The 27,989-nt window shown below is 42.6% G+C and overlaps 1 protein-coding gene across 4 annotated transcripts in view; it reads left to right on the top strand.

Moving 5' to 3' along the window:
* Window positions 1–27,989, top strand: part of CD47 (CD47 molecule) — a 44,479-nt gene that overhangs the window by 4,815 nt on the left and 11,675 nt on the right. For all 4 annotated transcript variants that reach the window (XM_034790596.1, XM_034790578.1, XM_034790579.1 and 1 more), the window contains exons 2-6: window positions 4,451–4,801; window positions 14,484–14,573; window positions 15,369–15,467; window positions 26,352–26,444; window positions 26,979–27,074. In XM_034790596.1, coding sequence (XP_034646487.1) covers window positions 4,451–4,801; window positions 14,484–14,573; window positions 15,369–15,467; window positions 26,352–26,444; window positions 26,979–27,074 — 729 coding nt within the window. The remainder of the gene's footprint in view (window positions 1–4,450; window positions 4,802–14,483; window positions 14,574–15,368; window positions 15,468–26,351; window positions 26,445–26,978; window positions 27,075–27,989) is intronic.

The following is a 27,989-nucleotide window of genomic DNA, read 5'->3' as shown; positions in this document are numbered from 1 at the left end:
TTGGCCTTGTCAACACTGGTTCGCCACTTGTGAAGTAACTCCCTGCTCTCCATGTGTTTGTATATAATGCCTGCATCTGTAGCTTTCACTCTATGCATCCGAAGAAGTGAGGTTTTTACTCACGAAAGCTTATGCCCAAATAAATCTGTTAGTCTTTAAGGTGCCACCAGACTCTTTGTTCTAATTGTTTGTTTTGTTTGACCAAAGCAATATGTGTGTGTGTTTTTCATTACAACTAATACTGTAGTATATATAAAATTTGTTTGTTTATACTTGTTATATTAATGGCCAATCCAGTGATTAGTGGCAGTGTGTTACAGTAATACAGTTCAAGGATCAGCTGCTTTTGGGAGAGGGGGGTGGAGGTGATCATTGGTCAAGGGCCAGTGCTTTGAAAAGCTTACTGGAACTGCAAATAACTGTACCAGTTGGAAAAAAAAGCTTTACTAGCTATGGTTGGTTGTCAGATACATGCGATGATTCTGCAGGCACTTACACATGTTAGTAATCTAAGTGAAGTCAGTGGAATTGGAACTACTCTTAACTCTTGGGGAAATTCTGTGCCACTGTGCAATGCTGAATTTCCTTTCCCCCACAGAAATGGGCTGCAGTGCTGCTGGCTGCCACTAGGGGCCACTGGACCCGGCAGAGCCCAGCTCTCATGTAGAAGATACTGCTGGGGAGAGTGGGAGGGAGCTAGTGTTCTTGGCAGCTGCAATTTCCAGCACACCCTGAGGGGGAGAGACGGTGGCATTCAAGAAACTCCATGCAAGCCTAGGACCAAGCATCAGGCTGTTTCTCCCTCTGGATCCCTGGGCTGGGGGTGTCTGTCTGGGCTGGGGGGGGGCATGGTTGAGCTTTGGGGGATAGCGGGGGCAAGTGTCGGGCTCTGGGGGAAGGGGATTCAGGTCTCTGGACAAGGGGGAGGGCCGTGGCTGGGCTCAGACGGGAGAGGGTGCGGGTATCTGGACCGGTGGGGCCTTGTGGCTGGGCTCGGGGGCAAGGGGGTGCGGGTATCTGGGCCAGTGGGGCTCTGCAGTTGGGCTCTGGAGGGGAGAGGTTGTGGGTATCTGGGCCAGGGAGTCTCCACCACTGGGCTCAGATAGGGGGTTGGGTGTCTTAGAGGTGGGGTTGGCTGCGGGGGGCAACATGGCTGGCTCGGGAGGTGGGGGGTTGTATGTGTCTGCCTCCGATTGGGCTCCGAGGGGAAAGGAGGCGGAGAAACAGGAACTGGGTTGTCATAGGGGTTTCTTTATCTCTACTCCTGGGGGAATATATGTGTGTGTCTGTATTTTACAGACATACTTGCTGACAGGTATTTTAAAATAAATTATCAAAATAATTGAAACAGGTGTGATTATGTAGTGTTATTTTGTCAAATAAAATTTGCAGAATTTTGCCGAATTTTTAAATATTGTGTGCAGAATTTGTATTTTTTGGCACAAAATTTTTTATTTTTTGATGCAGACTGCCCCCAATAGTAACTTGTGTACATGGTTAACTTTATGCATAATTGTTCGCAGGATTTGGGGGTCTAGATATAGTATCTAGCACATTGAGGTCCTTGATCCAGTTTGAGATTTCTGGACATTAAGGCAACTAGTTATTGTGAATCTTAAAAAAACAAAACAAACAAAACTATAGTTCTTGAACTGTAGATAACTAATAAAAATACTGAACATAGACACTCATGCTGTAAAATCAGATTATTTTGATTATCATCTTGCTTCTCCTGGCACCCTATTTGACTTAAATTTCTGACATTATAGCAGCCAATATTCTTGAGAACCTAGGGCAGAAAAGGAATGTTTTATGCTATTTGAAAGCTTGCATCCCAAGCTTTTAGATCAGTGGTCCCCAAACTGGGTGCGGCCCCCTAGCGGGGCATGGTGGAATGTTCGGGGGGGCACAATGGGGCTGGGCATGCTCACATGGGGGGTGGGGAAGGAGCGCTGCCCAGCTCTGCTCTGGCCACGGCTCCACTCACGGCCATGGCCCCTGGCTTGTGGCCATGGTGCCCACTCCAGGCCCCACACACAGCTGCAGGACTGCTGGCCCAGCCATGGCTCCACTCCTGGTGGCCTCAGCCCCTGGCCACGGCTCTGCTCCCAGCCCCAGATCTGCCCCCAGCTGTGGCCTCAACCCCTGGCCCGGCCTGGCTGCAGCTCCAACCTTGGATCCAGGCCCTGACCATGGCCCCCGCTCCCAGCTGTGGCCCCCGCCCCAGCCATGGCCCAGCTGCTATAGATAACCTTTAGATGGATATGTAGAGAGAATTTGGCCTTTTGTTTTTAAAAATTCTGATAAATTTTGGTTCATAGTGTAGCAAAATGCCACCTGAAATTTCTGAATTATCTGTCCTACTGACCATATACAGCTAAATAAATTAGAAGATATGCTCTTATTTGATCTACATATTTTTGGGTGTGCAACCCCTCTATGCAAAAGTAAGACATAATTTGCAAAATAAGTTCTAACCCTCAGGGGATTTGTCTCCACCTTCAGAGTACAGGATGTACAATAACAAACATAATTTTTATATAAGCCATCACTCATTCCTTCCATGCTTCTCTAGGGAACATGGAAGCAGAAACAATAGTGGTGTTTGTTTCTCTCCTAAGCCCCCTTTCAGCTGCAAAGAAAAATTCTACAGAAAAAGAGCTTGTCTCTTACTGATTACTCCTGGGGGAATTCTGTGCCACTGCATGCACACGGAAAACATGTCCCTCCTGCAGATTTCTTTGCTTCCATATAGAAAGTGACAGGGAAGCTACGTAGGGAGGGGCTGGGGATGCCCATGGGCATAGTTTGGGAGGGCATTGTCCCCCCCAAACAGAGATGGGGGGCACACGAGTCACCTGCCACTGCCCTCCCCCCCCCCAAATTTCTGCAAGCGCAGAACTGCCCGGCTGAAGGAGGGTGCCACTCGAACACCACCTTCTGAGTCCTAGTGCTGGTCATGTTCCCCTTCTATTTTCTGTACAACAGTGAGTGCCTGCGGTGAGGTAGGGCAGGAAGGGTGATGGGGGGGGGGGGAAATGGGGGAAGGGGGGGTGGGGGGAAGAGGCAGTGGGGAAGGAAGGGGGTGGGACAGGGCGGGGGAGGTGGGTGTGAGGGGATGGGGATAGAGGTAGGGGACAGTGGGGAGAGGAATGGGGAGGGGGCAAGGGGCATTAGGGAATGGGGATGGGGTGGGGAAGAGAAGGGGATAGAGGAAGCGGGAGCCCAGCATCTGGCGTCCCCTTGGCAGCAGTTGCAGCTGGGGCTCCCTTGTTAAGCAGGCCCATCGAACCCCCCACCCCAACTGGCCCCACCTCCCCTGCACCTGGACAATCCTGATGAGCCCCCCAGACCTTCATGCCAATGAGCCCCAACCAGCTGCACCCGGATCCAACTGATGAGCCCTATCCCCCCCGACCCCCACCACTGAGCCCCAACCACATTCACTTGGATCCCCCTGTAGAGTCTTATTGCACCTGGAGCGCCCCCTGCATCCAGATCTCCTACTGAGCCGTCTGCACCCAGCTTGCTCTACACCTGGATCCCCTCCACTAAGGCCCTCTGCACTTGGATACTGCTGGGTTGAGCCTGCCTTCCCACACCTGATGTGCCTGGCATAGTGGGGCAGGGCCCTGGAGTGTTTCTGGCTCAGACCCGGCCCTTGCACTGTGTCAGGGTCAGGTGAAGCCTCACCGCCAAGTTGCTGTCCCAGGGAAGGGGAGCTGCAGTGTGATCTCCCACCTCCATATGGCCCGTGCTCCCCACTGCCATGCTGGAGCCTCCACATTTATTTATTAACAAATAAAATTTGCTGAATTCTAAAATATTGTGCCAAAAAATTAAAAATTCTGTGCCCAGAATTCCCTCAACAGTAACTGATTTTACAGGCACGCGCATATATGCCTTAGGTCAAAGTCGAGCTTTAGTGGGGCTACTCATGTACCTAGTTAAACACGTGCTTTGCTGAAATTGGGCCTTAGTGCAGATGTTTTCTCTATGTGGCCCTAGACCCAGAAAATATCCCAGAAGAATTGTCTGGTTAGGTGCAGCACTGAAAATGTTGTATTAATATTTACTTATATATGTTAGGTACTTCTAAGACACCAGTTGTGGTGGTACCTAAACATCATGTAAGAATCAAGAAGCAGTAAATATATCTTTAAAAGGGCTGTAATCTCTTCTTGCCTCTTCCTCTCTCCAAGCATAGCCTTCTTGGGTAATATTTTTTTAAATCCATCCATCCTTCCTCTTTCTCAAAGTTTTTCTTCTTGTCTTCTTATCTTTTGTTTTCCCTCTTGTCCCTTATGAAGAACATTCATCTGTGCTTGTTTCAAGTGTGTGATCATGTCTGCCATCCATTAAACTTTTCAATATTTCAGTAGCTTTCTTGTTGCTCAGGTGTTGTGGAAGACTGTCTAATCAAACTCTTTTTTTTTTCTTTTTCTTCCAGGTTCTGCCCAGTTGCAGTTCAATGTAATCAAGTCTGTTGAACAAACCATTTGTAATAAAACAGTCATCATACCTTGCATAGTGACTAATCTAATACAGAACAATATTGGAACCATGTTTGTTAAATGGAAACTAGAAAAAAAACCATTTTTCATTTTTCGAGGATCCACAAGAACGATGGAGAGAAATGAGAGTTTTTCATCTGCTGAGTTAGAATCTGAACAAAATTTAACGTCTGGCATTGCATCATTAAAAATCTCAAGAACGCAAGCAGTTCAAGGAAACTACAGTTGTGAAGTGACAGAATCGAGTAGGGAAGGAGAAACTGTAATTGAACTTATATACCATAGAGGTAAGTTGATGTCATGTGATTTTGCAAGCCTGCTATGAAATGAAACAGACCAGGCCTTAAGGGAAAGGACACAAAATAACAAATGTGAAAATGAACCATTAAAAATATCTAGAACATAAAGCCCAATCTTTACTCACCTGAGCAGTCCTTGTGAGCATAGTTATATCAAAGTCCAGGGGAATATTTCTATGAGTAAGAGTTGGGCCTGCAGGCTGGCATTGTGTCTGTTAACTTTTAGGGATGCTGACACTTTTCCACCTGATTTAGCTTTTACAGACTATATGGTATTTGTGCCACACTCATTTTAGTTTATGTATATTCTGATCCACTCTCTAGATAATAGAAATACAGGGCTGGAAGGGAACTCGAGAGGTCATGTGGTCCACAGATTCCCCTTGAGCCCCTGAGCTGAGGCAGGACCAAATATATATCTAGACCAGTGGTTTTCAAACTTTTTTCTGGCAACCCACTTGAAGAAAATTGTTGATGCCCGTGACCCAATGGAGCTGGGGATGAGGGGTTTGGGGTGTGGGAGGGGCTCAGGGCTGGGCCAGAGGGTTGGGGTGCGGGGTAGGGCTGGGAATGAGGGGTTCAGGGTGTGGGAGGGGGCTCTGGAGTAGGTCAGTGGGTTGGGGTATGGGAGGGGGTCAGGGCTCTGGGGTGGGGCTGGGGGTTTGGTATACAGGAGGGGGCTCCGAGTTTGGGGGGGGGCTCAGGACTGGGGCAGAGGATTGGGGTGTAGTAGGGTGTCAGGGCTCTGGGGTAGGACCAGGGATGAAGGGTTTGGGGTGCAGGAAGGGGCTCCGGATTTGGGAGGGGGGCTCATAGCTGGGACAGGGGATTGGGGCGCAGGGTTGGGGCACAGGCTTACCTCGGGTGGCTTCCAGTCAGCGGTGCAGTGGGAGTGCTAACACAGGCTTCCTGCCTGTCCTGGCACCGCGGACTGCGGCTGCATCTTGGAAGCCGCCAGCAGCACCTAGGCAGAGGTGCGCAAGTGGCTCCACGTGGCTCTTGCCCGCAGGCACTGGCCCCTCCAACGCTCAGGGTGGGGGTAGTGCGCAGAGCCCCGTGGCCCCCCTGCCTAGGAGCTGGACCTGCTACTGGCCTCTTCCGGAGTGCAGCGCAGTGTCAGAACAGGTAGGGATTAGCCTGCCTTAGCCGGATAGCACCGCCAATGGGACTTTTAACAACCTGGTCGGCAGTACTGACCAAAGCCCCCGCAAACCAGTGCCTTACATGCCGCGACCAAGTGCCTTACATTCTGCAACCCACAGTTTGAAAACCACTGCTCTAGATCAGTGGTCACCAACCAGTCGAACCTGGAGCCTCTGAGCATCGATCCCAGTCTCAGTCCCCCATCTCGTCCTGCCACCTCCTTCAGCATCGCAGCCTGCTAGGGGAGTACATCCCACCCGATTGCGCTCTCAGCCAAGGAGTTGGTTGTTTTCCAGGAGCAGACACACTAACAAAGCGAACGCTGCAGGGACAGGACAGCCCAGACGCCAGATGCGCCCGCTGAACTCACAGTACAGCTGAGATGCGTCCCTGCACAAACCACAGGCTGCAATGCTGCTGGGATAGCTGCAGCACTGATTTGGTGGATGCTTCTCAGCGAGCATTGTTGCCTTTTTCTTATCCTTGAAATGTGCTTAAAGGACAGGGAGGTGTTGAGGGGGCTGGGCTTACTGCCTTGAATTGCTGCTAGGCTCCCTCCTCTGATCCTGAAAAGGAGTCAGCAGAAAACTACCCATCACCCACTTCCTAACCTGGGCAGGAATGCAGCACTACTGCTTCTGCACAGAACAAGTTCCAGCAACGGCAGATGGGTGCTCCCTTGCCACACCCAGCCAGAAGACACTACATCTGGGGGGACTCCCCTGCGGCTCCCCAGTCCCCACGGGCTCCCCAGCTGCTGTGGGCCTGGGTGGGAATCCCCCTCAGCTCCCCAGCCACATCCAGTAGGGAGGGAATCCCCAGTGGCTCAATAGTGGCTGGGGATGGGGAGTGAGAGGAAATCAATGTTGCCAGTCAAAGGAAGCCCCAGCTTGAGAACATCCCTGATTAAACAAGCAGCTCGAGACAGTTTAATCCACACACATGCAAGGTGCATACCAACCCCATCCCAAACAAAAGAGCAGCCTTAGCCTATCAGAGGCTGCAGGGGTTAACAACAACAGCCACCTTGGTAATTGCCACAGCATGAAATGAAATACTCCAGTCTCCTGACTGGGGCTTTGAAATACCATTAATGGAGTAGAAACTGTTTCCAGCGCAAAACCTGGTGCTACCAGCCAGGCAGGGGAACGAAATAATTGATTTGATTTCCTTCTCACTGCAAATTCAAAATGGTTTTTGACGTCAGGTCATTCATTGTCGTAACTGGAATAACAATTAATTTGGCTAATTTGGGATGATGAATGAGCTGTTGGGATTGACATTAATGCTGAATAAGGAAAAGGGAGAAGGAAGGGGCTGGGAAGAGGCTGCACTAACCTCAGACGGGAGGCACAGTGCCTCTGCCTTCCTGAAGAAAATCCAGTCCCTTCCTGGGGTGTTGAGCAAGGAGAGTATGTGACTGGGATGGTTAATATGGGGACAGCTGTGTGCATGTGTTTGTACCATGGTGAGCTGTCTGTGGAACCGTCACAACCAGCGTGTCAGCACTAGTCTGTCTGGGATACCTGTCAATGCTAATGGACTTGGGTTTGCACGATGTGCACACATGGCAGGGTGCATGACTGGCCAGGAGAGGTGGGTGTGTAAGGAACAGAGGCCAGGTCTATAATAGGAGCACTTAGCTAGAAGCTAGAGCACTGCTATACTGCACGGCAGAGCGTTCTTAGCCAAACTAGCTTATCCCAGACAAGCTTTTATCAGTATCTTATCCAGCGCCTCCGAGCAAAATAAGCTATACTGGTAAACCCCACATTTGACTTCCTTCTGCTCCCAGCCCTGCTCCTATCCCTCTGCTCCACATGATCACCGCTTTCCTTCCATTGCCATCAGACAAGTCACCTCACTTACTCTTCGTCATCTCCTTCCTCTTCCATAGGAGTCTGACTCCCCAACCCCTCACCCCCCACAATCCACCTTCCCGTCTCTGACCCTACTCCCTATCTAACCTCCCCCCAGTTCAAAGCTTCAGCAGAGCCGGTTTCCTTGTGAAGTTGATTTGGGCTTCTTTAAAATGTGGCGTGTGCTGGAGTTTCTCCTTCCTGCAGGCGGCAGACACAATGTCCCCTTGAACCTCCCCCTGCATGACAAACCAGGACAGCCTCCCTTCTCCTTTCATGGAGCCCCAGGAGAGAACGGCACAGAGACTCTAGTGATCACGAAGCGGTGTCATAGCTATTCACATTTCTTTGCTTTTACACATCACTAGCAGGGAGAAGGGCCATTGTAATGACCATGCAGAGCGAGTGAGGGGCTGGACAGCCAGATCTCAGCTGAGCTCCTTTGGGCACTAGAAGATGCGTTGATATCATAGGCAACTTTGTCATTTGCTAGGAAGTGCCTTCTCCTCCTGCCCCATTACCTTTGGGTTAGGGCTTCCCCTTCCCTGTGCTGCTGGCTGTCTCCTGCTGCCTCTTACCCACTTATCCCCCAGTTTTTGCTACTACTTCTTGCCTCCCGCCTTCTCCTGGAACCCCTCTACTTTTCATCCTTTCTCCTGCTGCCTCAACCCCAGTTTGGTGTTCCTGCCTCTTTTATCCAGCCTACCCTTGCCCTTTCATCCTTTTGCTGTTGCTTCCTCCCACTCTTTTCTGCCACTGCTATCAATTTGTTGCCTCCTCCTCCTGCTGCTGCTACCCCGGCCGTTGCCTCCTCCCCTCCTGACTACCTGGTGATCTTGTTCGGGAAGACTGCTGGTGCTCAGGGGGCTAAGCTGGGATCCCATGAGAAAGAGCTGGTCCAGCTGCTGTGGAAAGTGGTGGATCTGGCCCACAGGGAGGTATTTCTCGGAGAACTGTCCCTCCCCCGCCCTCAGGAGGGGAGGCAAGGCTGCTGGCATGGATTTCCCATGTGCATTCAGCAGGGAGCTCCCTGGTGGGGGATTAAAACAATCAGCTAAGGGGAGTTGGGGCTGGTGGGGAAAAAAATGTCCCTGGAACCTAACTCCCCCATTTACATTAATTCTTATGGGGAAATTGGATTCACTTAACATCATTTCGCTTAAAGTCGCATTTTTCAGGAACATAACTACAGCGTTAAGTGAGGAGTTACTGTAAAAAGGGGAATTTAGAAAAGCACCACAAAACAATGCATAGCAAATTCAAGAACAGTTTCCCCTTGAATAGCGCACTCTGTACAAAGAACGTTAATGAATTGAAGGCTGTTTTGAAAGCTCAACAGTCATGTTTTACTAAACCAGCAGCAAAAGGGAAGGCCTCTACTGAAGCATCATTTTGTGTTTGCCATCTGCTGGCAAAACACAAGAAATCGTTTATGGATGGAGAAGTATTTAAAGAGGCAATGACTGTGGCAGCAGACTCCTTATTTAAAGACTTCAAAAACAAAGAGGAAATAATGACAGCAATCCAGAGCATATCACTTGGTGCTTCCACAGTAGCAAGACGGGTGGAATCTTTGTCTGAAGATGTCTTTCAGCAACTATAGCAAGATTTGAATGACTGCGAATGCATTTCACTGCAGTCTGATGAATTGGTCGGCATGACTGACACAGCCCAGGTAGTTGTTTTTTGTTCGAATGGTTTTTAAGGATGCGACAACTAAAGAGGACCTTCTGACTGTTTTGCCCCTTAAAGAGAGAACAAGAGGTGAAGATATCTACAATGAATTCAAAAAGTACATGCTTGAGAAAATCATTCCAATCAAGAAACATGTTTCGATCACAATGGATGATGAACCCTCCATGCTTGGCGCATGTGCAGGCTTTGTTGCATTTTGCAGAAATGATCCAGATTTTCCTTCATTTGTGAATTACCACTGTATAATCCATCAGCAAGCACTAGCGAGTAAAGTTATGGACTTCTCACATGTAATGAAAATCATTGTCAGAATTGTAAACTCAATTCAAGCAAGAGCCCTCCAGCATCGCCTGTTTAAATCTTTACTTGACTAAGTGGACGCTGCTTACGGTGAGCTGCTCCTCCATGCAAATGTGAGATGGTTAAAGAGGGGGAAAGTACTGCAAAATTTTTTGGATCTAATGCTCGAAATCATCACTTTCCTAAAATCAAGGAACGAAGTGTAGAGTGAGCTGTCAGACAATGCATGGCTGCTAGACTTACTAACATAACTTCCAAATTGAATGAGCTGAACTGTGAACTGCAGGGAGAGGACAGAAACTATTCACATATGATCAGTGCGGTGAATGCATTCAAATTGAAAGTGGGTCTGTGGTTCTTCCAGTTAAAGAATAAAATGCTGCAGCACTTCCCAAGTATGGAGAAAATACTAGAAAAAATTGAAGGCAAAGAAAAATGGTTCCACCCAGAAAAGTTCTGTGCACAGCTGACCAAATTAGCAGAGAAATTCAACAGGTGATTTCAAGACTTACACATGATGGCTCCATCATGTCTATCTCAAATCTGTTCCTTCCAGCAAGCATTGGTAGATTGACTGTGACATTCCATAAGGTGTTTGATTTACAAAGTAGTGGAATTGATATGAAGCTAAGTACCATGTAAAGTGACATTAGCTGAAAGCCAGATCAAGGGACAGCGATTTTGGGGGACTTGCAAACCGAGAAAAGTATCCCCTTCTATTGTCCTGCGCTTAAAAGCAAAAGCTTACTTTGGTTCCACCTATTTGTGTGAGATGGCGTTTTCACAAATGAAGATTATCAAATCCAAGTATCGCATCTGCCTCACAGATGCACATCTGCTGGACTGCATCCAACTAGCTATTTCAAATTACAAACCAAATTTCAAGACACTGGTAGGTAATGTGCAGTCACACGTGTCACACTGAGACTCAGTAAGCAGGGAAAATGTATAATTATGTATATTAAGCAATTGATCTCAGCTTTATTTAACATACTAAATTGTTATTTCTACATTTTCTTTGAGGTAAATTCTGGGTTGTACTTACATTTCAAAGGTGACCTTGTGCTTAAAAAGGTTGAAGACAACTGCTTTAGACCATCCCTGACTAGTGTTTGTCTAACTGTTCTTTAAAACTTCCAATGACTGGGATTCGACAACCTCTCTTGAAAGCTTATTCCGGTACTTAAATATCTTTACAGTTAGAAAGTTTTCCCTAAATCACCCTTGCTGCAGATTAAACAGATGACTTCTTGTCCACCTTCAGGGTACATGGAGAACAATTGATTACTTTCCTCTTCATAACACATTTGAAAACTATGATCAGGCCCTTCTGTCTTCAGACTTCTACAGTATTGAGGTTCATACACTACACATGTTATATTCATTGCAGAGACCTTAAGTTTGAAAGTCCTGCATTTGTTACTCATTCAAAACTCCCATTAATTTCATCTGCAGTTTTGCCACTGTATGAACTTCAATATTTGGTCCAGAGTTGTGTAATTTTTGTGGGGATTGGAGGTGTTAATGCTATAGCATAAGCTATTAGTGAAGCCCACTTAATGTCAACTAATTTAATGGAAAATGCTGTTTAAAGCATTTTCTGTACATCATGTTTAACATTCAATTATGCTGTTTTAATATCAATTGGCATTAAAACTATTTCCCAGTTAATATCAATCGGCATTACTGTTCTGCTGCTCCAAATAGCACTTAACTGTAATTGTTACAGGTGACGGTAGTGGTTTTTCAGTTAACTGCATGTATCCTGTAGAACACAACTATAGAACCAGGGGAAGAGCGACTAGTTCCCTGCTACTTCTGCTCTGCTTCTCAGACCTTCACACTTCTTCACTCCTGGGATGCGGAGTCACCTCTCTAGCCTCTTTAAATGATAAATGTTCTGCCAGGGGCTCAGAGGAGAGAAGTAGCTTCAGACAGCCTCCAGTTGCACTCCACCAGACCTCAGTGACTGCAAAGAATTGTGGAGTGCGATGGGTCACAGCATAACTTTTTTGACTTTTGAATTGTTGACCAGAAAAGATAGAGGATCGCTGCTATAGAACTGTTATCTTTATGTGTCAAACATTGAATTTGGTTAGTGGTCATACATTTTTCTTTGTTTAGCAGCATGGTTTTGAAAGAAGCATAAAGCCTGGGTATTGGGAACAGGAACTGGATTTGGCTTCCATGATTTCATTTTCCACTAGGCAGCAGAAGTGCCTAGAGCAGTAGTTTACCACCTATTTACTATTGTGGGCCACATATGCAGCTCTCTAGATGTGTTATGTGGGCTGAAACCACACAATACATATACTACCTGTATGGCCCTAAGGATGTCACATGGGCCGCAGCTGTGTGCTGATTGGGCCGCAAGCGGGCCACGAGTTGAGAACCACTAGCCAAGAGAGACAAAGTGTTCATTGGAAAATCCTGGTTAATGGAGAATATTGTGGTGGCAAAGTGATGACTGGATTTGACAATATATGTGAGAAAATGTAAATACAAAGTTAAGTCTGAGATTTTTAATTGCAGATAAGACAAGCAACTCAGGTTCCCAAAGTAACATTAAGATTCTTGTAATGTACTACTTTGCATATTTTATTTTTTTATTTTTTTTATGCTTTTATTTAATTTTCAAAGATACTTTTAGGGTAAAAATATAGTAATGACACAATGTACAAATCTAACAGAAGTGACTGTAAAAGGGGTTATAATGGAAATCCCATCCCAGTCTGCACTTTAGCGTCACTGAGTTGTAAAATTATATTCTCAACAATGATATCTTAGCTCTTATATAATGCTTTCAATTGGTAGATCTCAAAACACTTTATATAGAAAAGTGTACTTAGCCTCATTTTACAGTGGTGGAAATTGTTCAACAGAGAGGTGAAGTGACTTCCCCAAGGTCACACAGGAAGTCAGTGACAGAGCCAGGAACATAACCCAGGTTTCCTGATTCCTAGTCCAGTGCCCTGACCTTTGGGTCACACTGCCTTCTTGATAGAGTAGTGTAATACTCTCTCATGCAGTACAGATAGAATGACTGAATAAATAAATCCCGGTACATGAGTTTGCTGATATGTTTTATGTGTCTGGAAATGTTGGTGGATACCTAATTATGGTGCCCAGTTATATTCACTGTCAAAGTTCTTTTGGCTATGATTTTTTTTTTTTTTTTTTGAAAGACATAGTAGCCCTGTCCCTGACGGTGGACATTTTAATGGGCAGCCCCGGTGTGCATTTGTGGGGCAAAGTGGGAAGGCAGATAAATTGGAATGGCTTCTGAGATCCACTAGCCTGTGTGCTTGGCTACATGGAAAAGACAAAGTCCAGTATTTCTTGGCAGAGAGATCGTGTGGAACAATACGTTATTAAATACGTGTATTTCATCACTCTCCCTACTGTACTGTTCTCCACAAAAATCCCAAGGTGTATCACTTGTGATTGTGCCACTGCCATATGGTCATTGATCAAACAGAGGACCCTCAATAAAACTACCTACTAAGTCAGTCCTCTTACTGCGACAGGGAAGTTGATATATTTCCCCTGTTCCCCACAAACTCCCCAAGTCCTTGAACCCTTTTGTGATTTCCTCATCGTGGCCCTGCTCCTAGCATCCTTCCCCATACCTCCAGGAACATCAGGCCCCAAGCATGCTACTATCCTATTTCCATGCAGCAGTGATTCTGGCAACACCAAACTGGCATACATGTGAAGTGCTGAGCATCCTGCTAACCATGAGGAGTCCAATGCATGGTGTCAAGAGTGTGGCAGCTTGTCTCACCACAAAATGGTGATGTAATTGTACTTAACACTTTGCTTCCAGGGCTGGGATTATGGCTGTTGAGTTGTGTTGTCAGGGATGTGTGTGAGCAATGTAAATCTAGCTGAAGGTGTGAACTTTTAGCAGTAGTAGCTGAAAATGCAAAATTCCATTGAGTGGAGAGGCAGAAATAGAGGAACAGTAGAGACAATTTAGAAAAGGTGACTTTGGTCTTTGGTGTATGAATTTAAACCAAGAAGGCTAAGTGCAGAAATGCAAGAGTTTATGCATGCCTTTTAGCAAAGTAGTGGTATTTTGGAAATTGCTGAGGCCTGTAACTGGGAGGCAACCCTTGGCATGCATGCCAGAAGGTGTCATACAAAGTCATATGACTTTTTACCTGGATAGACTCTCTTCTCCTTCTGTTCTTTGCTGTTTTGCATGTTGTGCCCATGAACAGCAGCATGCACTTGACAAAAGTATTGTAACTTTCAGTTGGCTCTGCTCACATCCAGAGCCGTTGTGGAAGGGCTGGCAACCTGGTATGAGAGATTAGTGAGAGAAAGGCAACCAAGAGAAAGAGAGGTGAAATCAGAGCGTACTTATGAGTAGAGATCAATGCAGAAATACCAGTATGTGTGGTGGTGGTAAAATGTGTGAAACAAGAACAAAAACCTTGCTAATGCCTTCCTTAGTCCAGATGTGGATAAGGAACATATATATTTCTGGAATTGGGAGTTACAGTAATTGGAACCTTGAATGAGTAGTTATAGCTTTCAAAATTTGTAGCAAAGAGAGTGTTAAGCAGTCTACAGACTAGGCTAAAACGAGCACTTAAAATTTGAAGTTATTGGGTTTATATTATATCTACCTCTCCATTCCTTTTCCCTCTTTTTGTGTCTCAATTCAGTGGCGTGGTTTACACCAGTAGAAAATATTCTCATCATACTCTGCATGGTCTTGGCTATTTTGTTTTATTGGATTCAGTTAGCCGTTACTGGTAAGTATTAAATTTTGTTTAAATTCTTTACAAATGCTGAATGTTAGTGCTAATATCATTTTCATAAATGAAGCAGGAGGGTAAAATGGAGTAACAGAAAATGGAATGTAGTGTTTTTAAAAAATCAGATGGAAAGTAGAAGCCAGATTGGGTAGCACTTTAGAAAAAGAAGGTTAAGGGGTGACTTGATTATAGTCTAGAAGTACCTCTTCGGGGAACAAATATTTAATAATGGGCTATTCAGTCTAGTTTTAAATTATGTTGGGGAAGTTCTAAGGCCTGTTATACAGTAGGTCAGGCCAGATGATCACAGTGGTCCCTTCTGGCCTTGGAATTTACAAATCTATGAGATGTCCAAGGTCACACAGGAAGTCTGTGTCTAAGCAGAGAATCGAATGCAGGTTTTCCATGTCCTTGGCTAGCATCCTAATCACCTGAACAACCAGTTCATAATGCAATTAAAAAAAAAAGGAAAAAGACATGAAGACTAAGCATATCTAATTGAAATGGCAAAAGGGTTTTATGGAACTGATCCAGCTTGCAGTGAAATCAATGAAAGTTGACTTGTGCCCTGTGGTAGGCAGGAGATAAATTAATCTAGGAATTTATCTAGGATACTGATCTTTCCAGTTTTCCCTGTACTGACAGCAATAAAACTTGAGATGTACAACATTAAGGTGCCATTCTTCAAGGGATCCTTTTTCTGACCATGGTCATAATTTAAAAGCTGTGTATTCTTGTGAATGATACTTCATTTCTAAACAAATTATCTCTCTGACTTTCCTTTTCCCTTAGTATCAAAATTTGAAACTAGACTTCTGAAGATCGGCTTATTTATTGCAGGAGTTGTCATCACAATTTCTGCTGTTGTTGGTTTTAGTCTTTTAATTTCAGGTAAGTGTAATAATTATTTGTCATCTAACGTATTAGTGGCCAGAAGTGATAAGCATACGGAAGGTTGATTTCATTGGGAAATGCGTGTTGTTAGCACTTCTGAAAATCAGGCCAGTAGTTTACTCTTCTGTGTTTTAGTTGGTAGAATACTGAATTTCTGTGCACTATCCAGGGTGGATAAAAATCAGTGATTTAAAAAAAAAAATCGGATTTTTTTTTAATTTAAATCAAATGTTTTTGATAAAATGCTTTTTGAGGAAAAAACAATTTAAAGATAGTTTTAATTAAGATACATTATAGCTCAAAGATATCTCATCATGGAATAGGGATGATAAATTCTAATTCTATAATATGAGACAACGTATTCATGTAATGTTTAAGAAAAGTTTTGTAAATGAGTTCCACTAGTTCATGGATTAGGGACCCAATTTTATGGGATTCCCGGGGATTCTGTATAGATTATTTAGGTTAATCTTTCTGTCTACCCAATGGGACTCAGTGCTCAGTCTAGAAGATACCATTAGGGGGGAGGGATAGCTCAGTGGTTTGAGCATTGGCCTGCTAAACCCAGGGTTGTGAGTTCAATCCTTGAGGAGGCCACGTAGGGATCGGGGGCAAAATCAGTACTTGGGCCTGCTAGTGAAGGCAGGGGGCTGGAGTCGATGACCTTTCAAGGTCCCTTCCAGTTCTAGGAGATGGGGTATCTCCATTATTTTATTTATTTAATTTATCAGATACTGCTTAGTTTTGCAGTTCTCAAACTGTGGATTTTTGTCTCCAAAGATAACATGCTTGTTAACGGCAAAAATGTTTTTAAATAAATAAATAAAATACTATATAGAGGTGAGAAATAACAGACCTCAACCCTATTGTCCCTCTGCAAATTTGTCTACACAGAGTCAATCCCTTACCTCTTTGTAAAAGTGCAAAGTTTCAAAAAGTTCACTGAATAGAAGATTGTTGGGGGTGGAATAGCTCTGGACAAGGAGGAGAAGTCTGGAGATAAATATGAGAAGGGAGGAACAGGCAATAGAAACAAAAGTGAAACTGTTTGAACAGCATATTCCAGAAGCCTTGAGGTCTTTCAGTGTGTAGCCTTCATTGATTTGAGATCTACCATACCATTCTGTTACTAGAAGGGAAAACCTATAATGGCAGCAGGCCGTAAAAGAGACCCAATTTGGGAATATTTTAATGAAGTTCCTCTACCTGTGAGTAAGACAGGCATACGTGCAAAATGCAAACAGTGCAACAAAGAAATGCAGGGCCTGGTAGCCCGAATGAAACAACATCATGAGAAGTGTTCCTTCTCAGAGGAACCTGTGTTGAAAATGATGAAAGGAACATGTCTGAACATGCAGGATCTTCAGGTTAGTAAGCTTTTTTATTTCATACTTCTTAAGGACTGACTGTCTTCCTTCTGGACTATTCTTGAATTCTCATGTTTGAGCAAAAAATATAGTTGTTACTATATGGTAACATCATTTTAGATGCAGTTGTGATAAAAAATAAATAGCTGAAATAGGCAGATCTTCCTTTTACAATTTCACCTTTAAAGTAGTACTGAGTGTCAGTAAATGAACAATATGGTAATAATTAAATAACTGCATTGATAGTGTTTGTCACCTCATGTATGTCACATAGCCACAATATATCACTTGTAGCAAAAAGAAAAAAAATCTCCATCATCCAGAAACAACCATAGATAAGTTTGTGATAAGAACCAGCAGATTACAAAAAAAGGTAATTGATGAAAAAATTGCCCGGTTTGTTTATGCAACAAACTCTCCTTTCTGTATGATTGAGAACCGCACTTCATTAACATGGTTCAGTCATTAAGACCAGGATACAGTCTACCCAATAGAGCAGATGTTGCAGGCAAATTGCTGGATAAAGTGTCTGAAAGAGAAATTGAGCAGTGTGCAAAAGATCTAGAGGGTAAAATTGTTAACCTGAGTCTTGATGGGTGCAGCAATGTCCACAATGATCCTGTTGTATGTGCTTGTGTGACAACAGAAGAAGGGAATGTCTTCCTTACAGAAAGAATTGATACATCAGGAAATGCGCACACACAGCAGAATACTTACAAATAGCAGCAGTAAAAGCTATAACAAACTGAAAAAAAAATTCAAGTGTCTAGTATGCAGCTTGGTCACAGACAATGCTACAAATGTATCCAAGATGAGAAGAAATGATTTAGAAGAGAGTGAAGAGAGTCCCAAGCGAATAACAAATGGTTGCAGTGCTCATTTGATGCACCTCTTAGCCAGAGACTTCAGTGTTCCAGAAATAAAAGCTAATGTTGTTGAAATTCCAAAATACTTCCGTAACAACCACTTTGCAGCAGCTGCTCTGAAAAAAGTGGGAGGAACCAAGCTAACTCTCCCACAAGACGTGTGATGGAACTCAGTAGTGGACTGTTTTGAGCACTATATCAAGAACTGGCATAATCTGATGATAGTGAACAAAATCATGAAAAAATAGATGGCACTGTCACAGCTAAAGTTCTCAACATTGGGCTTAAGAGAAATGTTGAACACATGCTGAGTATCCTGAAGCCTATTTCTGTAGCCTTCAAAATGCAGGGAAATAGCTGTTTTATTGCTGATGCGGTTAAAATTTGGAAGGAACTGAGTGAGATCTTAAAAAGAGAAATATGCAATGATAGAATTAAATTACAAGCATTAAAAAAACGAATGGGACAGGCACTAGCTCCAGCTCATTTTCTTGCAAATATTCTCAGTACTCGCTACCAGGGTCAGACCTTAACTGCTGAAGACGAGGGGTTGGCTGTGACATGGGCATCCAGCAATCATCCCTCCATAATGTCAACTATAATAAACTTCAGAGCTAAGCGTGAACCATTCAAGATATATATGTTTGCTGATGATGTTTTAAAGAAAGTCGCACCAGTGAACTGGTGGAAGTCACTGAAGTACTTGGATTCTGAGACTGTTGAAGTGATAATCACACTTTTAACAGCAGTAGCTTCTTTTGCTGGTGTAGAAAAAATATTTTCTTCCTTTGGACTAAATCATTCCAAATTGAGAAATCGTTTGGGACCTGAAAAAGCAGGAAAGCTTGTTTTTTCTTTTCCAGATTATGAACAAACAGGAAAATGAAGGTGAAGATGACTGAGATAGCTGCAGAAGTCAATATTTTAAGTTTCTCATGTTGACTTGGCTGACATAGTCGATTTAATTTTTTTTTTAATATTTCATTTAACTATTTTAGTTAAACAATTTTAACAAAAACAAACCTGATTTTAAAAACTTGACTGTTTAACTAAATTCAAAAATTCATATGCTTGTTTGTTAAAATATTATATGTTTGCTGTTGAAAAAAAAAATCCAGACTACCTAACGTCGTTGTTTTAGTTAAATAAAACAATTTAAATGTCTGTCTGGTGATGTTCTCCTCCTAATACAGCATGGCAAGAAAATCCTCCAAATATTAATGATTAATCTGTTGAATTGGAGACAGTTCACCTCCCAATGACTTCATAAATATCTGCTTCAATTACCTTTGGTAAATGAAATAACCAAATAATCATTCATTTTCTGATATAACTGTAAAACTAATCTGAAAAGTTTGAAAATAAATCACGGTTTAAAAATGTATAGTGTGTACCTTCTAAAAATGAAACCTACATCTATCTCTGAATTGTGAAGAATAGGTATTAAGGTTATAACAACCAACAAGAATGCACTTTTATGTAGAAATCCATGCGTAAATCGAGTCTTCCTGACTAGTGATTTAAATCATATTTAAATCCATTTGATTTAAATCAAATCCACCCTGGCACCATCAGTAAAAACAGTTAAAGGGAAGATGGGTAATTTGTGATGAGAAGGTAGGAGGAGTTGAAATTTCTTGATAGAATCAATGTTTCTACATAGGTTGATCAGTAAAGGGGAGCCATAACAATAGTTGTGAAAAGGTGGACTCACTAGAGGCATTCCCCTAGGAATTTCATATAGAGTCAGTGATCTGAAAGAGAGATCACTTGCTCAACAATGTTTTACCAATTTTCCTTTTCCAGTACAGCTAAAATTACTTGAAATAGAGGATCATAAATTAAAGTTGCATACCACAAAGGAGCCTTCTTACCTTCTGTTTCAAAGTTTGTTTTTTTTACTGAGAAAATTTAAACATACGCTTGCTTATCTTTCCAAATGTCTTATAGAACCATAGAAATTTAGGGCTTGAAGGAACCTCGAGAGGTCATCTAGTCTAGCCCCCTGGGTTGAGGCAGGACCAAGTAAACCTAGACTATCCCTGACAGGTATTTCCCTGACCTGTTCTTAAAACCTCCAGTGATGGGGATTCCACAACCGCCCTTTGAAGCCCTAATCCAGTTCTTAACTATCCTTATAGTTAGAAAGCTTTTCCTAATATCCAACCCAAATCTCCCTTGCTGCAAATTAAAGTGATTAGTTCTTTTCCTACTTTCAGTGGACATGGAGAACAATTGATCACTGTCCTCTTTATAACAGCCCTTAACATATTTGAAGACTGGTATTGGGCCCCCCCATAGTCATCTTTTCTCACGACAGAATTTGCCCAGTTCTTTTAACCTCTCCTCGTATGTCAGGCTTTCTAAACCTTTTATAATTTTTGTGGCCCTCCTCTGGACTCTCTCTAGTTTGTCCGTATCTTTGTTAAAGTATGCCACCCCAGAACAGGACACAGTACTCCAGCTAAGGCATCACCAGTGACAAATAGAGCTGGACACTTGCCCCTCCCCTATCTTACATACGACTCTCCTGTTAATATTATCTGAGAATGATATTAGCCTTTTTGCAACTGCATCACATTTTTGGCTCATGTTTAATTTGTGATCCACTATAAGCCGCCAATTCCTTTTCAGCAGTACTACTGCTTAGCCAGTTATTTCCCCTTTTGTAGTTGTCCATTTAATTTTTTCTTCCTAAATGTAGTACTTTGCACTTGTCTTTATTGAATTTCATCTTGTTGATTTCAGACCAATTCTCCAATTCATCAAGGTCATTTTGAATTCTAATACTGTCCTCCAAAGTACTAGCAACCCCTTCCAGCTTAGTATCCTCCACAAATTTTACAAGCATATTCTCTACTCCACTACCCATGTCGTTAATGAAAATATAAAATAGTACCGGACCCAGGACAAACCTCTGGGAGGACCCACTAGATATATACACCCAGTTTGACAGTGAACCATTGATAATTACTCTTTGATTCAGGGTAGATTGGGTTTTAAATCACCAAGTGGAAACTCTCAATTTAAATAATTGATTTTAATCAGTTTTTCCATTTGTCCTTCAGTTATTTTCTAAAGAAAGGTACATTCTCATTAGTTTGTATAGCCATTAAACATATTGATTTACAACTAAACAGAGTCTTTGCACAGAATAGATTTGGTTCCTCTTTTTGCTGCATAGGGTATGCTATACCAATATACATTTATTTAAGAAGTTATATAGCTTACTGTTTACAGATACTCAAAATGTACAATTAATAAAGAATGTTAGAAAATGGTGAATGATATATTGCTTATTTACTAGATAATTAACTTTTTCTTCATGATTTGTGACAAGCTGCATTAGGATGGTAACTGAAATTTAATTAAACACAAAACAGCATATAAAATTACTTTTATTAAATAAAGCAACCTTAAATGTTTTGGATACATGAACTTATTTTATCAAAACATGTTTCACATTTACAACTAAATAATTTATTAAAGGAACGAAGAGATTAACAGTAATCAGTGAATTAAACTGATTATTTCAGGTCAGCCTGGAAAAATTTTGGAATATGCCCAAGTGACTGAAGCTTAAGTTCCTACTTGCCTAAGTCTCTTGAAAATGACAGTAGTTTCCTAAGTTACTGTGACTGTCCTTCAAACTTTTAGAACTAATAGACCTCATCCACTCTCTCCTCATTTTTGAATTGAGAATACTGGCAAGAAAATGAGGTGGAGTAAGTGCTTGATCCATCCACTTCTTTACTGCCTGAAATTTAAGTTTGTTGCTGAGTATTTCTTTTTTCCGTGTCTCTTGACTTTCCAAATGTCAACAGCATTAGCAATACAGCAGCTATCTTTCTGCAGTTTGTCCAAGGCTACAGAACTAGCATATCTTCTACATTTCTCTTCAGTCAGATTAGTCAACATAGGACTAAAGGATAGCTGCTGTGAAAAGCTGTGCACTTGACACTTGAATTTTTGTTCAGTTTGTTATAGCTTTTGCTGCTGCTACTTTTACTTTTAAGTATTCTTAATACTTTTAAGTATTCTGGGGTACCAGTTGTTTCTATAAGGTTGACAACCCCATCTTTTGTTGCCACACAAGCATAAATTATTGGCTCTTCCTATATGAAGACCCAGATTAAAGAATTTCTTGTCAATGTTTTTTGCACGCTGCTCAGTTTCCTTCTCGTACACTGTATCCAGCAACCTTTCAGTAATGTCTGCTCTGCCGAGTGGAGCCTTCATCTTAATATTGAAGCATGTCATTGAAAAGTTTATTCCGAACAAGATGAAAGGGAGAATTTGTTGCATAAATGAACTGAGCAGTCTATGGGGTCTTGATGGACTAGCTGGTCCTGATTACAAACTCATCCATGATTTTACTGGATGATGAAGAGAAGGTGGTGGTGTTGTTGTTGTTGGTTTTTTTTAATATAGGTAATTTATTGTCTGATGTATGTTCAGTTGCAGCACTGCTGGTGCTACCAGCAGATGGCTCTGACGTTGTAGACATTCAGATGATGGATGTTCTTAACTCCTTATGTATAAGTGAATCCTGAAATAAAATGGTAAAAAAAAGTTACTCTCACTCACTATTATTCAGTGCCTTGCTTTAAAAAAAAAAAAAAAAAAAAAAATTGTAAATGAAAGATTCTTCCTATTGCAGCTGTTTGTACCACTGTTTAAATGATACAGTTTATTCTAAACCCAGTTGTATAGTGAAAATAAATCATAAGGATTATCTACATCTATTTAAATGCTTATCTCAAACATGCCAGACAGCTTGAAAAAAAAATTTAATGTTAAAATTAATAAATGCCTAATAAAACTACTTTTAAACAGAAAATCTTCACCTACTATATTTGATTATATTGAGCAATAAAAAATCATTTCAGAAGTGCAGCGGTAACAGTAAAAATTTAATTGATAAATACTCCCACAACTAACATGTCAATTATATTTTAAACACAAACATTTTGAAATTCATAAGTAATCCACCCAAAACACAAACTTATGACCGCAATCTAAGTTATCGTTCACTAGCATAGTAAGATCTCATAGGCAGTCCATAGACTAGTGCAAAAATAAGTTTACTAACCACGTGATCCTGATTGTTCAGACATGTCTACATCATCATCCTCAAAGTCTTTGCTTTCTGAGGATTATTTTTCATAATGTTTCATTCTGGCAACCGGGCCTTACATCTTCTCGTTGTATTGTTTGCATTTGGCACATGTTCGGGTTTTTTTTTTATCCAGGGGTACAGGAATTTCTTGGAAATATTCCCAAATAGGGCCTTCTTTATGACCTGCATGCATGGCAGTTTTTGCTCCAGTTACCAGGTGTTGAAATCAACAATGGAGGCTGCACTCTGAAGAATGTTCTCTCTTCTTCCCCCAATGTCGTGCTTCTGCACCCGTGTTGCTCCTTTCTGGTTGCACACTCTGCTCCTTCTCCCTTGTTACAGAACTTCCCAGAAAAACAAAAGAACTAACAACAATCCAAGACTTCTGCTTGTGTAACTCGTATGGCGTTTGCACTGTAGTATTCGATTTGGTTGGAGACAGAGAGAGAGGCAGTTGAGAAATTAATGGATTTCTGTTTGTTTGTATTGCTGTCTGTGCACACATACAGAGAGACAGAGCAAGGCAATTTACTTGAAGTGCCCAAAACTATCCAGAAGCAAGGGCTAGTAGTTACAGGGTAGATCAGTGTTATTCCATGAGCTGCAGAGTAAGTTTCCTTGGAGGGTGGAGTCAAAATGTTTATAATTTAAGAATTGAGCCAATCAGAACTCCCATTAAAGTCAATGATAGCACTCCTATTGACTTTAGTTGTGTAAGTTCAGGCTATTAGTGTGTCTTTCCCCTTAATGTAAAAGCAGACTCCATATTTATCATGAGAGAAGAATGCCAAAATCTGAGTACGACTATGTAGATCCTGGAGGAAAAAAATTGCTTGTATAACTTCCATAGCTACAAAGTACTGACTTAAGCCTGGATTTTGCAAACACTGATACATGTGACTAAAGTTATTTATTAAAGTCAAGGGTGATTGTCACAGAAGACTACTTGTCTGATTAAAGTTATACATTATGGATAAGTGGTTTCTGGATTGAGTCCTTAGCTGCATAATCCGATAGAATCAGCTCAGCTTCCAAAAAATCCGAAGGAAATATGAAATATTGGATAAGTATATTTCTAATTCTTTAAACATACTGTAGATGTTTCTCTTAGTTTGAAAGTTTCTTTTTATTTTTAAACTGCAAAAAGAAAATCAATTTCATATGTAGATTAAAAGACTTACCGTATATACTCGTTCATAAGCCGATTTTTTTTTTAGTAAAAAAGGGAAGCACCAGAGAAGGGGGTCAGCTTATGAACGAGTATAGAGAGGAAGAGATGGGATACAGCCCCTCCCCCCAACAGAGGGAGCAAGGAGAGGCAGCACAGCCAGAAGGGAAGAGGCGGGGCTAGAATTTCTCCGCTTCTGGCCATGCTGCTCTCCCCCCAGCCTTTGAAGCAGCTGCAACTCTGGGGCTGGCAGGCTGTAGCTGTGCTACTCGGCTCTGCCCCCCAGAGCAAGCTGTGGCCGCGCCGCCCGGCCCAGCCCGCTGGAACATGCTGCAGCTGCCCTGCCCAGCCTGCAGGAACAGCTCAGCCAGGCCAGAGACATCCTCCCCAGATAAGGTGGGAAGGGATGGGATTGGGAGTGTGTGGGGGTCCTGGTCTGGGGTGGGGTCATGTGGGGGGTGGTCACAGGGGTTACTCCACTGACCCCCAGCTTCTCCCCCACCCCAAAAAATTTCCCCACCAGTTGCTGTCCTGGCCTGTCAGGGTAAGCAGCTGGCGCGCCGGGACACTTTGTTTACTTAGGTTTACCTCTGTGCCTGCGGACACTCGAGGTAAACAAACCATCTCAGCCCACTAGCGGCTTATCCTCATGGCCTGGGAGCCAAAGTTTGCTGAGCCCTGAATTATAGGGTCGGCTTATGAATGGGTCATAAAATTTTTTCCATTTTTACTTATCCGTCGTGGGGGGGGGGGGGGGGGGTTGGCTTATAAACAAACCGGCTTATGATCGAGTGTATACGGTAATTAAAGGGCTTTTTAACTCCTGTTCCATGCTCACCCAGAATTCCAATTGATGTCAGTGGGACTTCTGAATGCAGAGCAGCTGCAGGATTGAGTCCAAAGACATATAAAAATCTGTTAAAATGTGTTTAAGTGGTATAGATTGTATAGTGTTAAGTATTATTATTTACTGGATTTTGTTTTTTAAAAAAGTAAATCTAGTAAACATAAAAGCAACACTTATGTTTGGGTTTATTGATTCTTGATAATGATGCCATTTGAAATGTATACTCTCTTTCTATTCTGATTTCTTAATGGGTAATTCGGAGTTTATAAGAGGTTGCTTGCTTAAATTTCATACTTGGAGTTCAGTTTTTATAAACTGGGGCTCAAAAAGTAGTTTAATCTTTGTCCATATTTGCAGACCTCTGTTTAATATGCAAATCTGCACAAAGCAATATCAAAACATGTTAATATCAGTATCCAACATAATGGATCAGATCCTGAGCTGTTGTAAATTGATGAAGCTGAGGATCTGGCCCCATATGTGGTAATATATATGGAACTGGCTTAGAAGAGATTCTCTCTCCTCCTCTTAGGATACTAACCCATAAACTGGTCTGGTCCAGTACTTGACTGGGCTGAGCCACAAACTTTACCAGAATAGAACAATGTCTTTAATCTAAGTGAAGTTCAGTAGGATCTGTGTGTGGAGTGCTCAGAAACCTTAGTGAACTTCGCTACCAAGAGCATCCACCATCATAGAAGGAAGAATCAGGAGACAAGATAGTACACCTCTACCCCGATATAACGCTGTCCTCGGGAGCCAAAAAATCTTACCGCGTTATAGGTGAAACCGCATTATATCAAACTTGCTTTGATCTGCCAGAGTGCGCAGCCCCGTCCCCCCGGAGCACTGCTTTACCGCATTAGATCCGAATTCGTGTTTTATCGGGTCGCGTTATATCGGGGTAGAGGTGTATTAAATATACAAGATCATAGGCAATGGAAACTTTTTTTAAGGAGGGATGAACAGGACTGAGAAAAGAACTGAACCAAATGTTATCACTGTAAGCAACACAGTATATTAAACAAAACTCCTATACCTGGGGCTCGGAATATCCCATCCAGGAATGTTATTTTCTCCAGAACCTGGTATTTAAACAAGTTCGGACACAGACTCCCTTATGTACAGAATAAATATTTACAGTCCCAGCGGAAGTCCAAACCTCCAGGTTGAACCTGGCCAGTTGAAAGAAGAGAGTACAAAATCTTCACCAAGGTTTGATGGGTTATATAATTACTGGGTGTTTATTTAAAATGTATTACTCCATTTGGATTTGCTCCAGGGCAGCCTTATTTGCAGAGCTCCAAATTGCGGAAGGGGAGAATTAGGCCAAAAACTGATTTCCTCCTCCTGTCCCACTGCTTAAAGAGATCAAAGGTCAGGAAGTGAGTTGCAGACCTTGCATGGGATTTCCAGACCCCTAAAAGTGTGAGGATCCCAAGAGGTTATTGCTTTGCATGTGCTTAATGTCAGCCATGATTTTCTGTTTTACTAATTTGTACAACTCTTTACAGATGACTTTAAGCCAGAGAATCAAATTGGACTTGGTTTAATTGTACTCCCTGCTGTGATTTTAGTGCCATGTCAGTACTTTCTGCTTCAGATAGGTGAGGATTCATTTATTTACGGTCTCATTAAAAGCTTCTCAATCTACTATTAGAATCAAAATTTTTTTTTTTAACTATAACATGATGTTTGTCATTCATAAATAGGCACGGTGACAGTGTGCTGGGGTCCTGGTCTTCCTAATGTCCTGTGAACAAGGGGATAGTCTGAGATCATCTGGTTTAAGTGCTGAAGAAAAGAACTGAATTGGCTGCTTGGGAGATGTAGCTGGGGGTAGAATGTCTTTGGGTAGCTCAGATTCCTCATCCAGGGTCATAGGATTGGATTGAATTACAACCTGGGGGGATTTTTTGTTTAGTTTTCCACTTACGTTGTTTCCTTTTTATTGTGTACCTCATCCTTTAAGGGAAAGCCCTACCTCTTTGGCTCAGGATTTCTTTAGTCATCACACAAGCTGGCCAGGACTAGGATTCAGAAGATCCTGGTTCCTAGTCCAGTTTGGGTCACAAACCTCACGTTTTCTTTTGTTGTCCTTTCAAAAGCTACAGTAGAATATTTGTTTTTTTTCCCCCCAGTTTATGAGAATAATCTATCATTTGCAATTGGTGTGGTAATTCTGGAATCACTTGGTTATTTGATTGCTGTCATTGGATTTGGCCTGTGCATTACAGGTAAGCATTATACCTTCTTTTAAAAGAAAATATACTTAATTTTAGCAATTTGGTGTAACAATGAGTCTCTTGCACAAAATACTTTTTTGTATCTGTTCTTTTTACCTTTGTCTATACCTAGTGGGAACAGTTTACTTGCACATTAACACTGGAATATTTTGTAAAATGGCTTTTCTGCTTCATGATTTAGCAATAGAATTGTTATAAATGTATTCTAGGACTGCTGTGTTACTACTGTTGTATCTGGTGAAGGAAAAATAGCCTAAAGGCATTATGTTACATATTATAGTTTCACTAGTATGACTATCCAGCATGGCTGCATCCTGCAAGCAGTTGCCTAAAAAAAGGATTGCTTTAATTTACTACTTATTTTGCAACACTGCATACCCTAGAGAGTCACCTACAACCAGCATTGACCCTCATTACTGTGTTGTTTTGATTGTTTCACAATCTTAAAAAGAACACACACGTGCACAGACAGGGCTGGCTCCAGGCACCAGCCGAGCAAGCTCGTGCTTGGGGTGGCAGATTGTACGAGGCGGCATTCGACCCAATCCTAGGGTGGCATGGCCGTTTTTTTTTTTTTTTTTCTGGTTCCGCTCTGGCCGCCCTGTAGTGGGCGGAGGAAGGGAGCGCCCTGCAGCAAGCCCGTCAGGGCAGCCCGCGTCCTTCCCTCCCAGCCGACCGCGGCACGGAGCCCTCCCGGCAGGTAGCTCGGTGGTTAGGGCCGCTGACAGCGCCCCACTGAAGCCCTGGCCACCCCCTTCTCTCTCTCCCCCCACTCTCTCCCCCGCTAGCCGGGGCACCAGCGCAGGGAGTCCCCCTGCACCCTGCTCCGGCCACTCTGCAAGGTTTTTTTTTTTTTTTTTTTTTTGCTTGGGGCGGCAAAAAAGCCAGAGCCGGCCCTGTGCACAG

This window comes from Trachemys scripta, chromosome 1, assembly GCF_013100865.1.
Source record: "Trachemys scripta elegans isolate TJP31775 chromosome 1, CAS_Tse_1.0, whole genome shotgun sequence".
NCBI classification, from domain to species: Eukaryota; Metazoa; Chordata; order Testudines; family Emydidae; genus Trachemys; species Trachemys scripta.
Note: the sequence above shows the minus strand (reverse complement) of the source record. Positions and strands in the feature narration are given on the sequence as shown.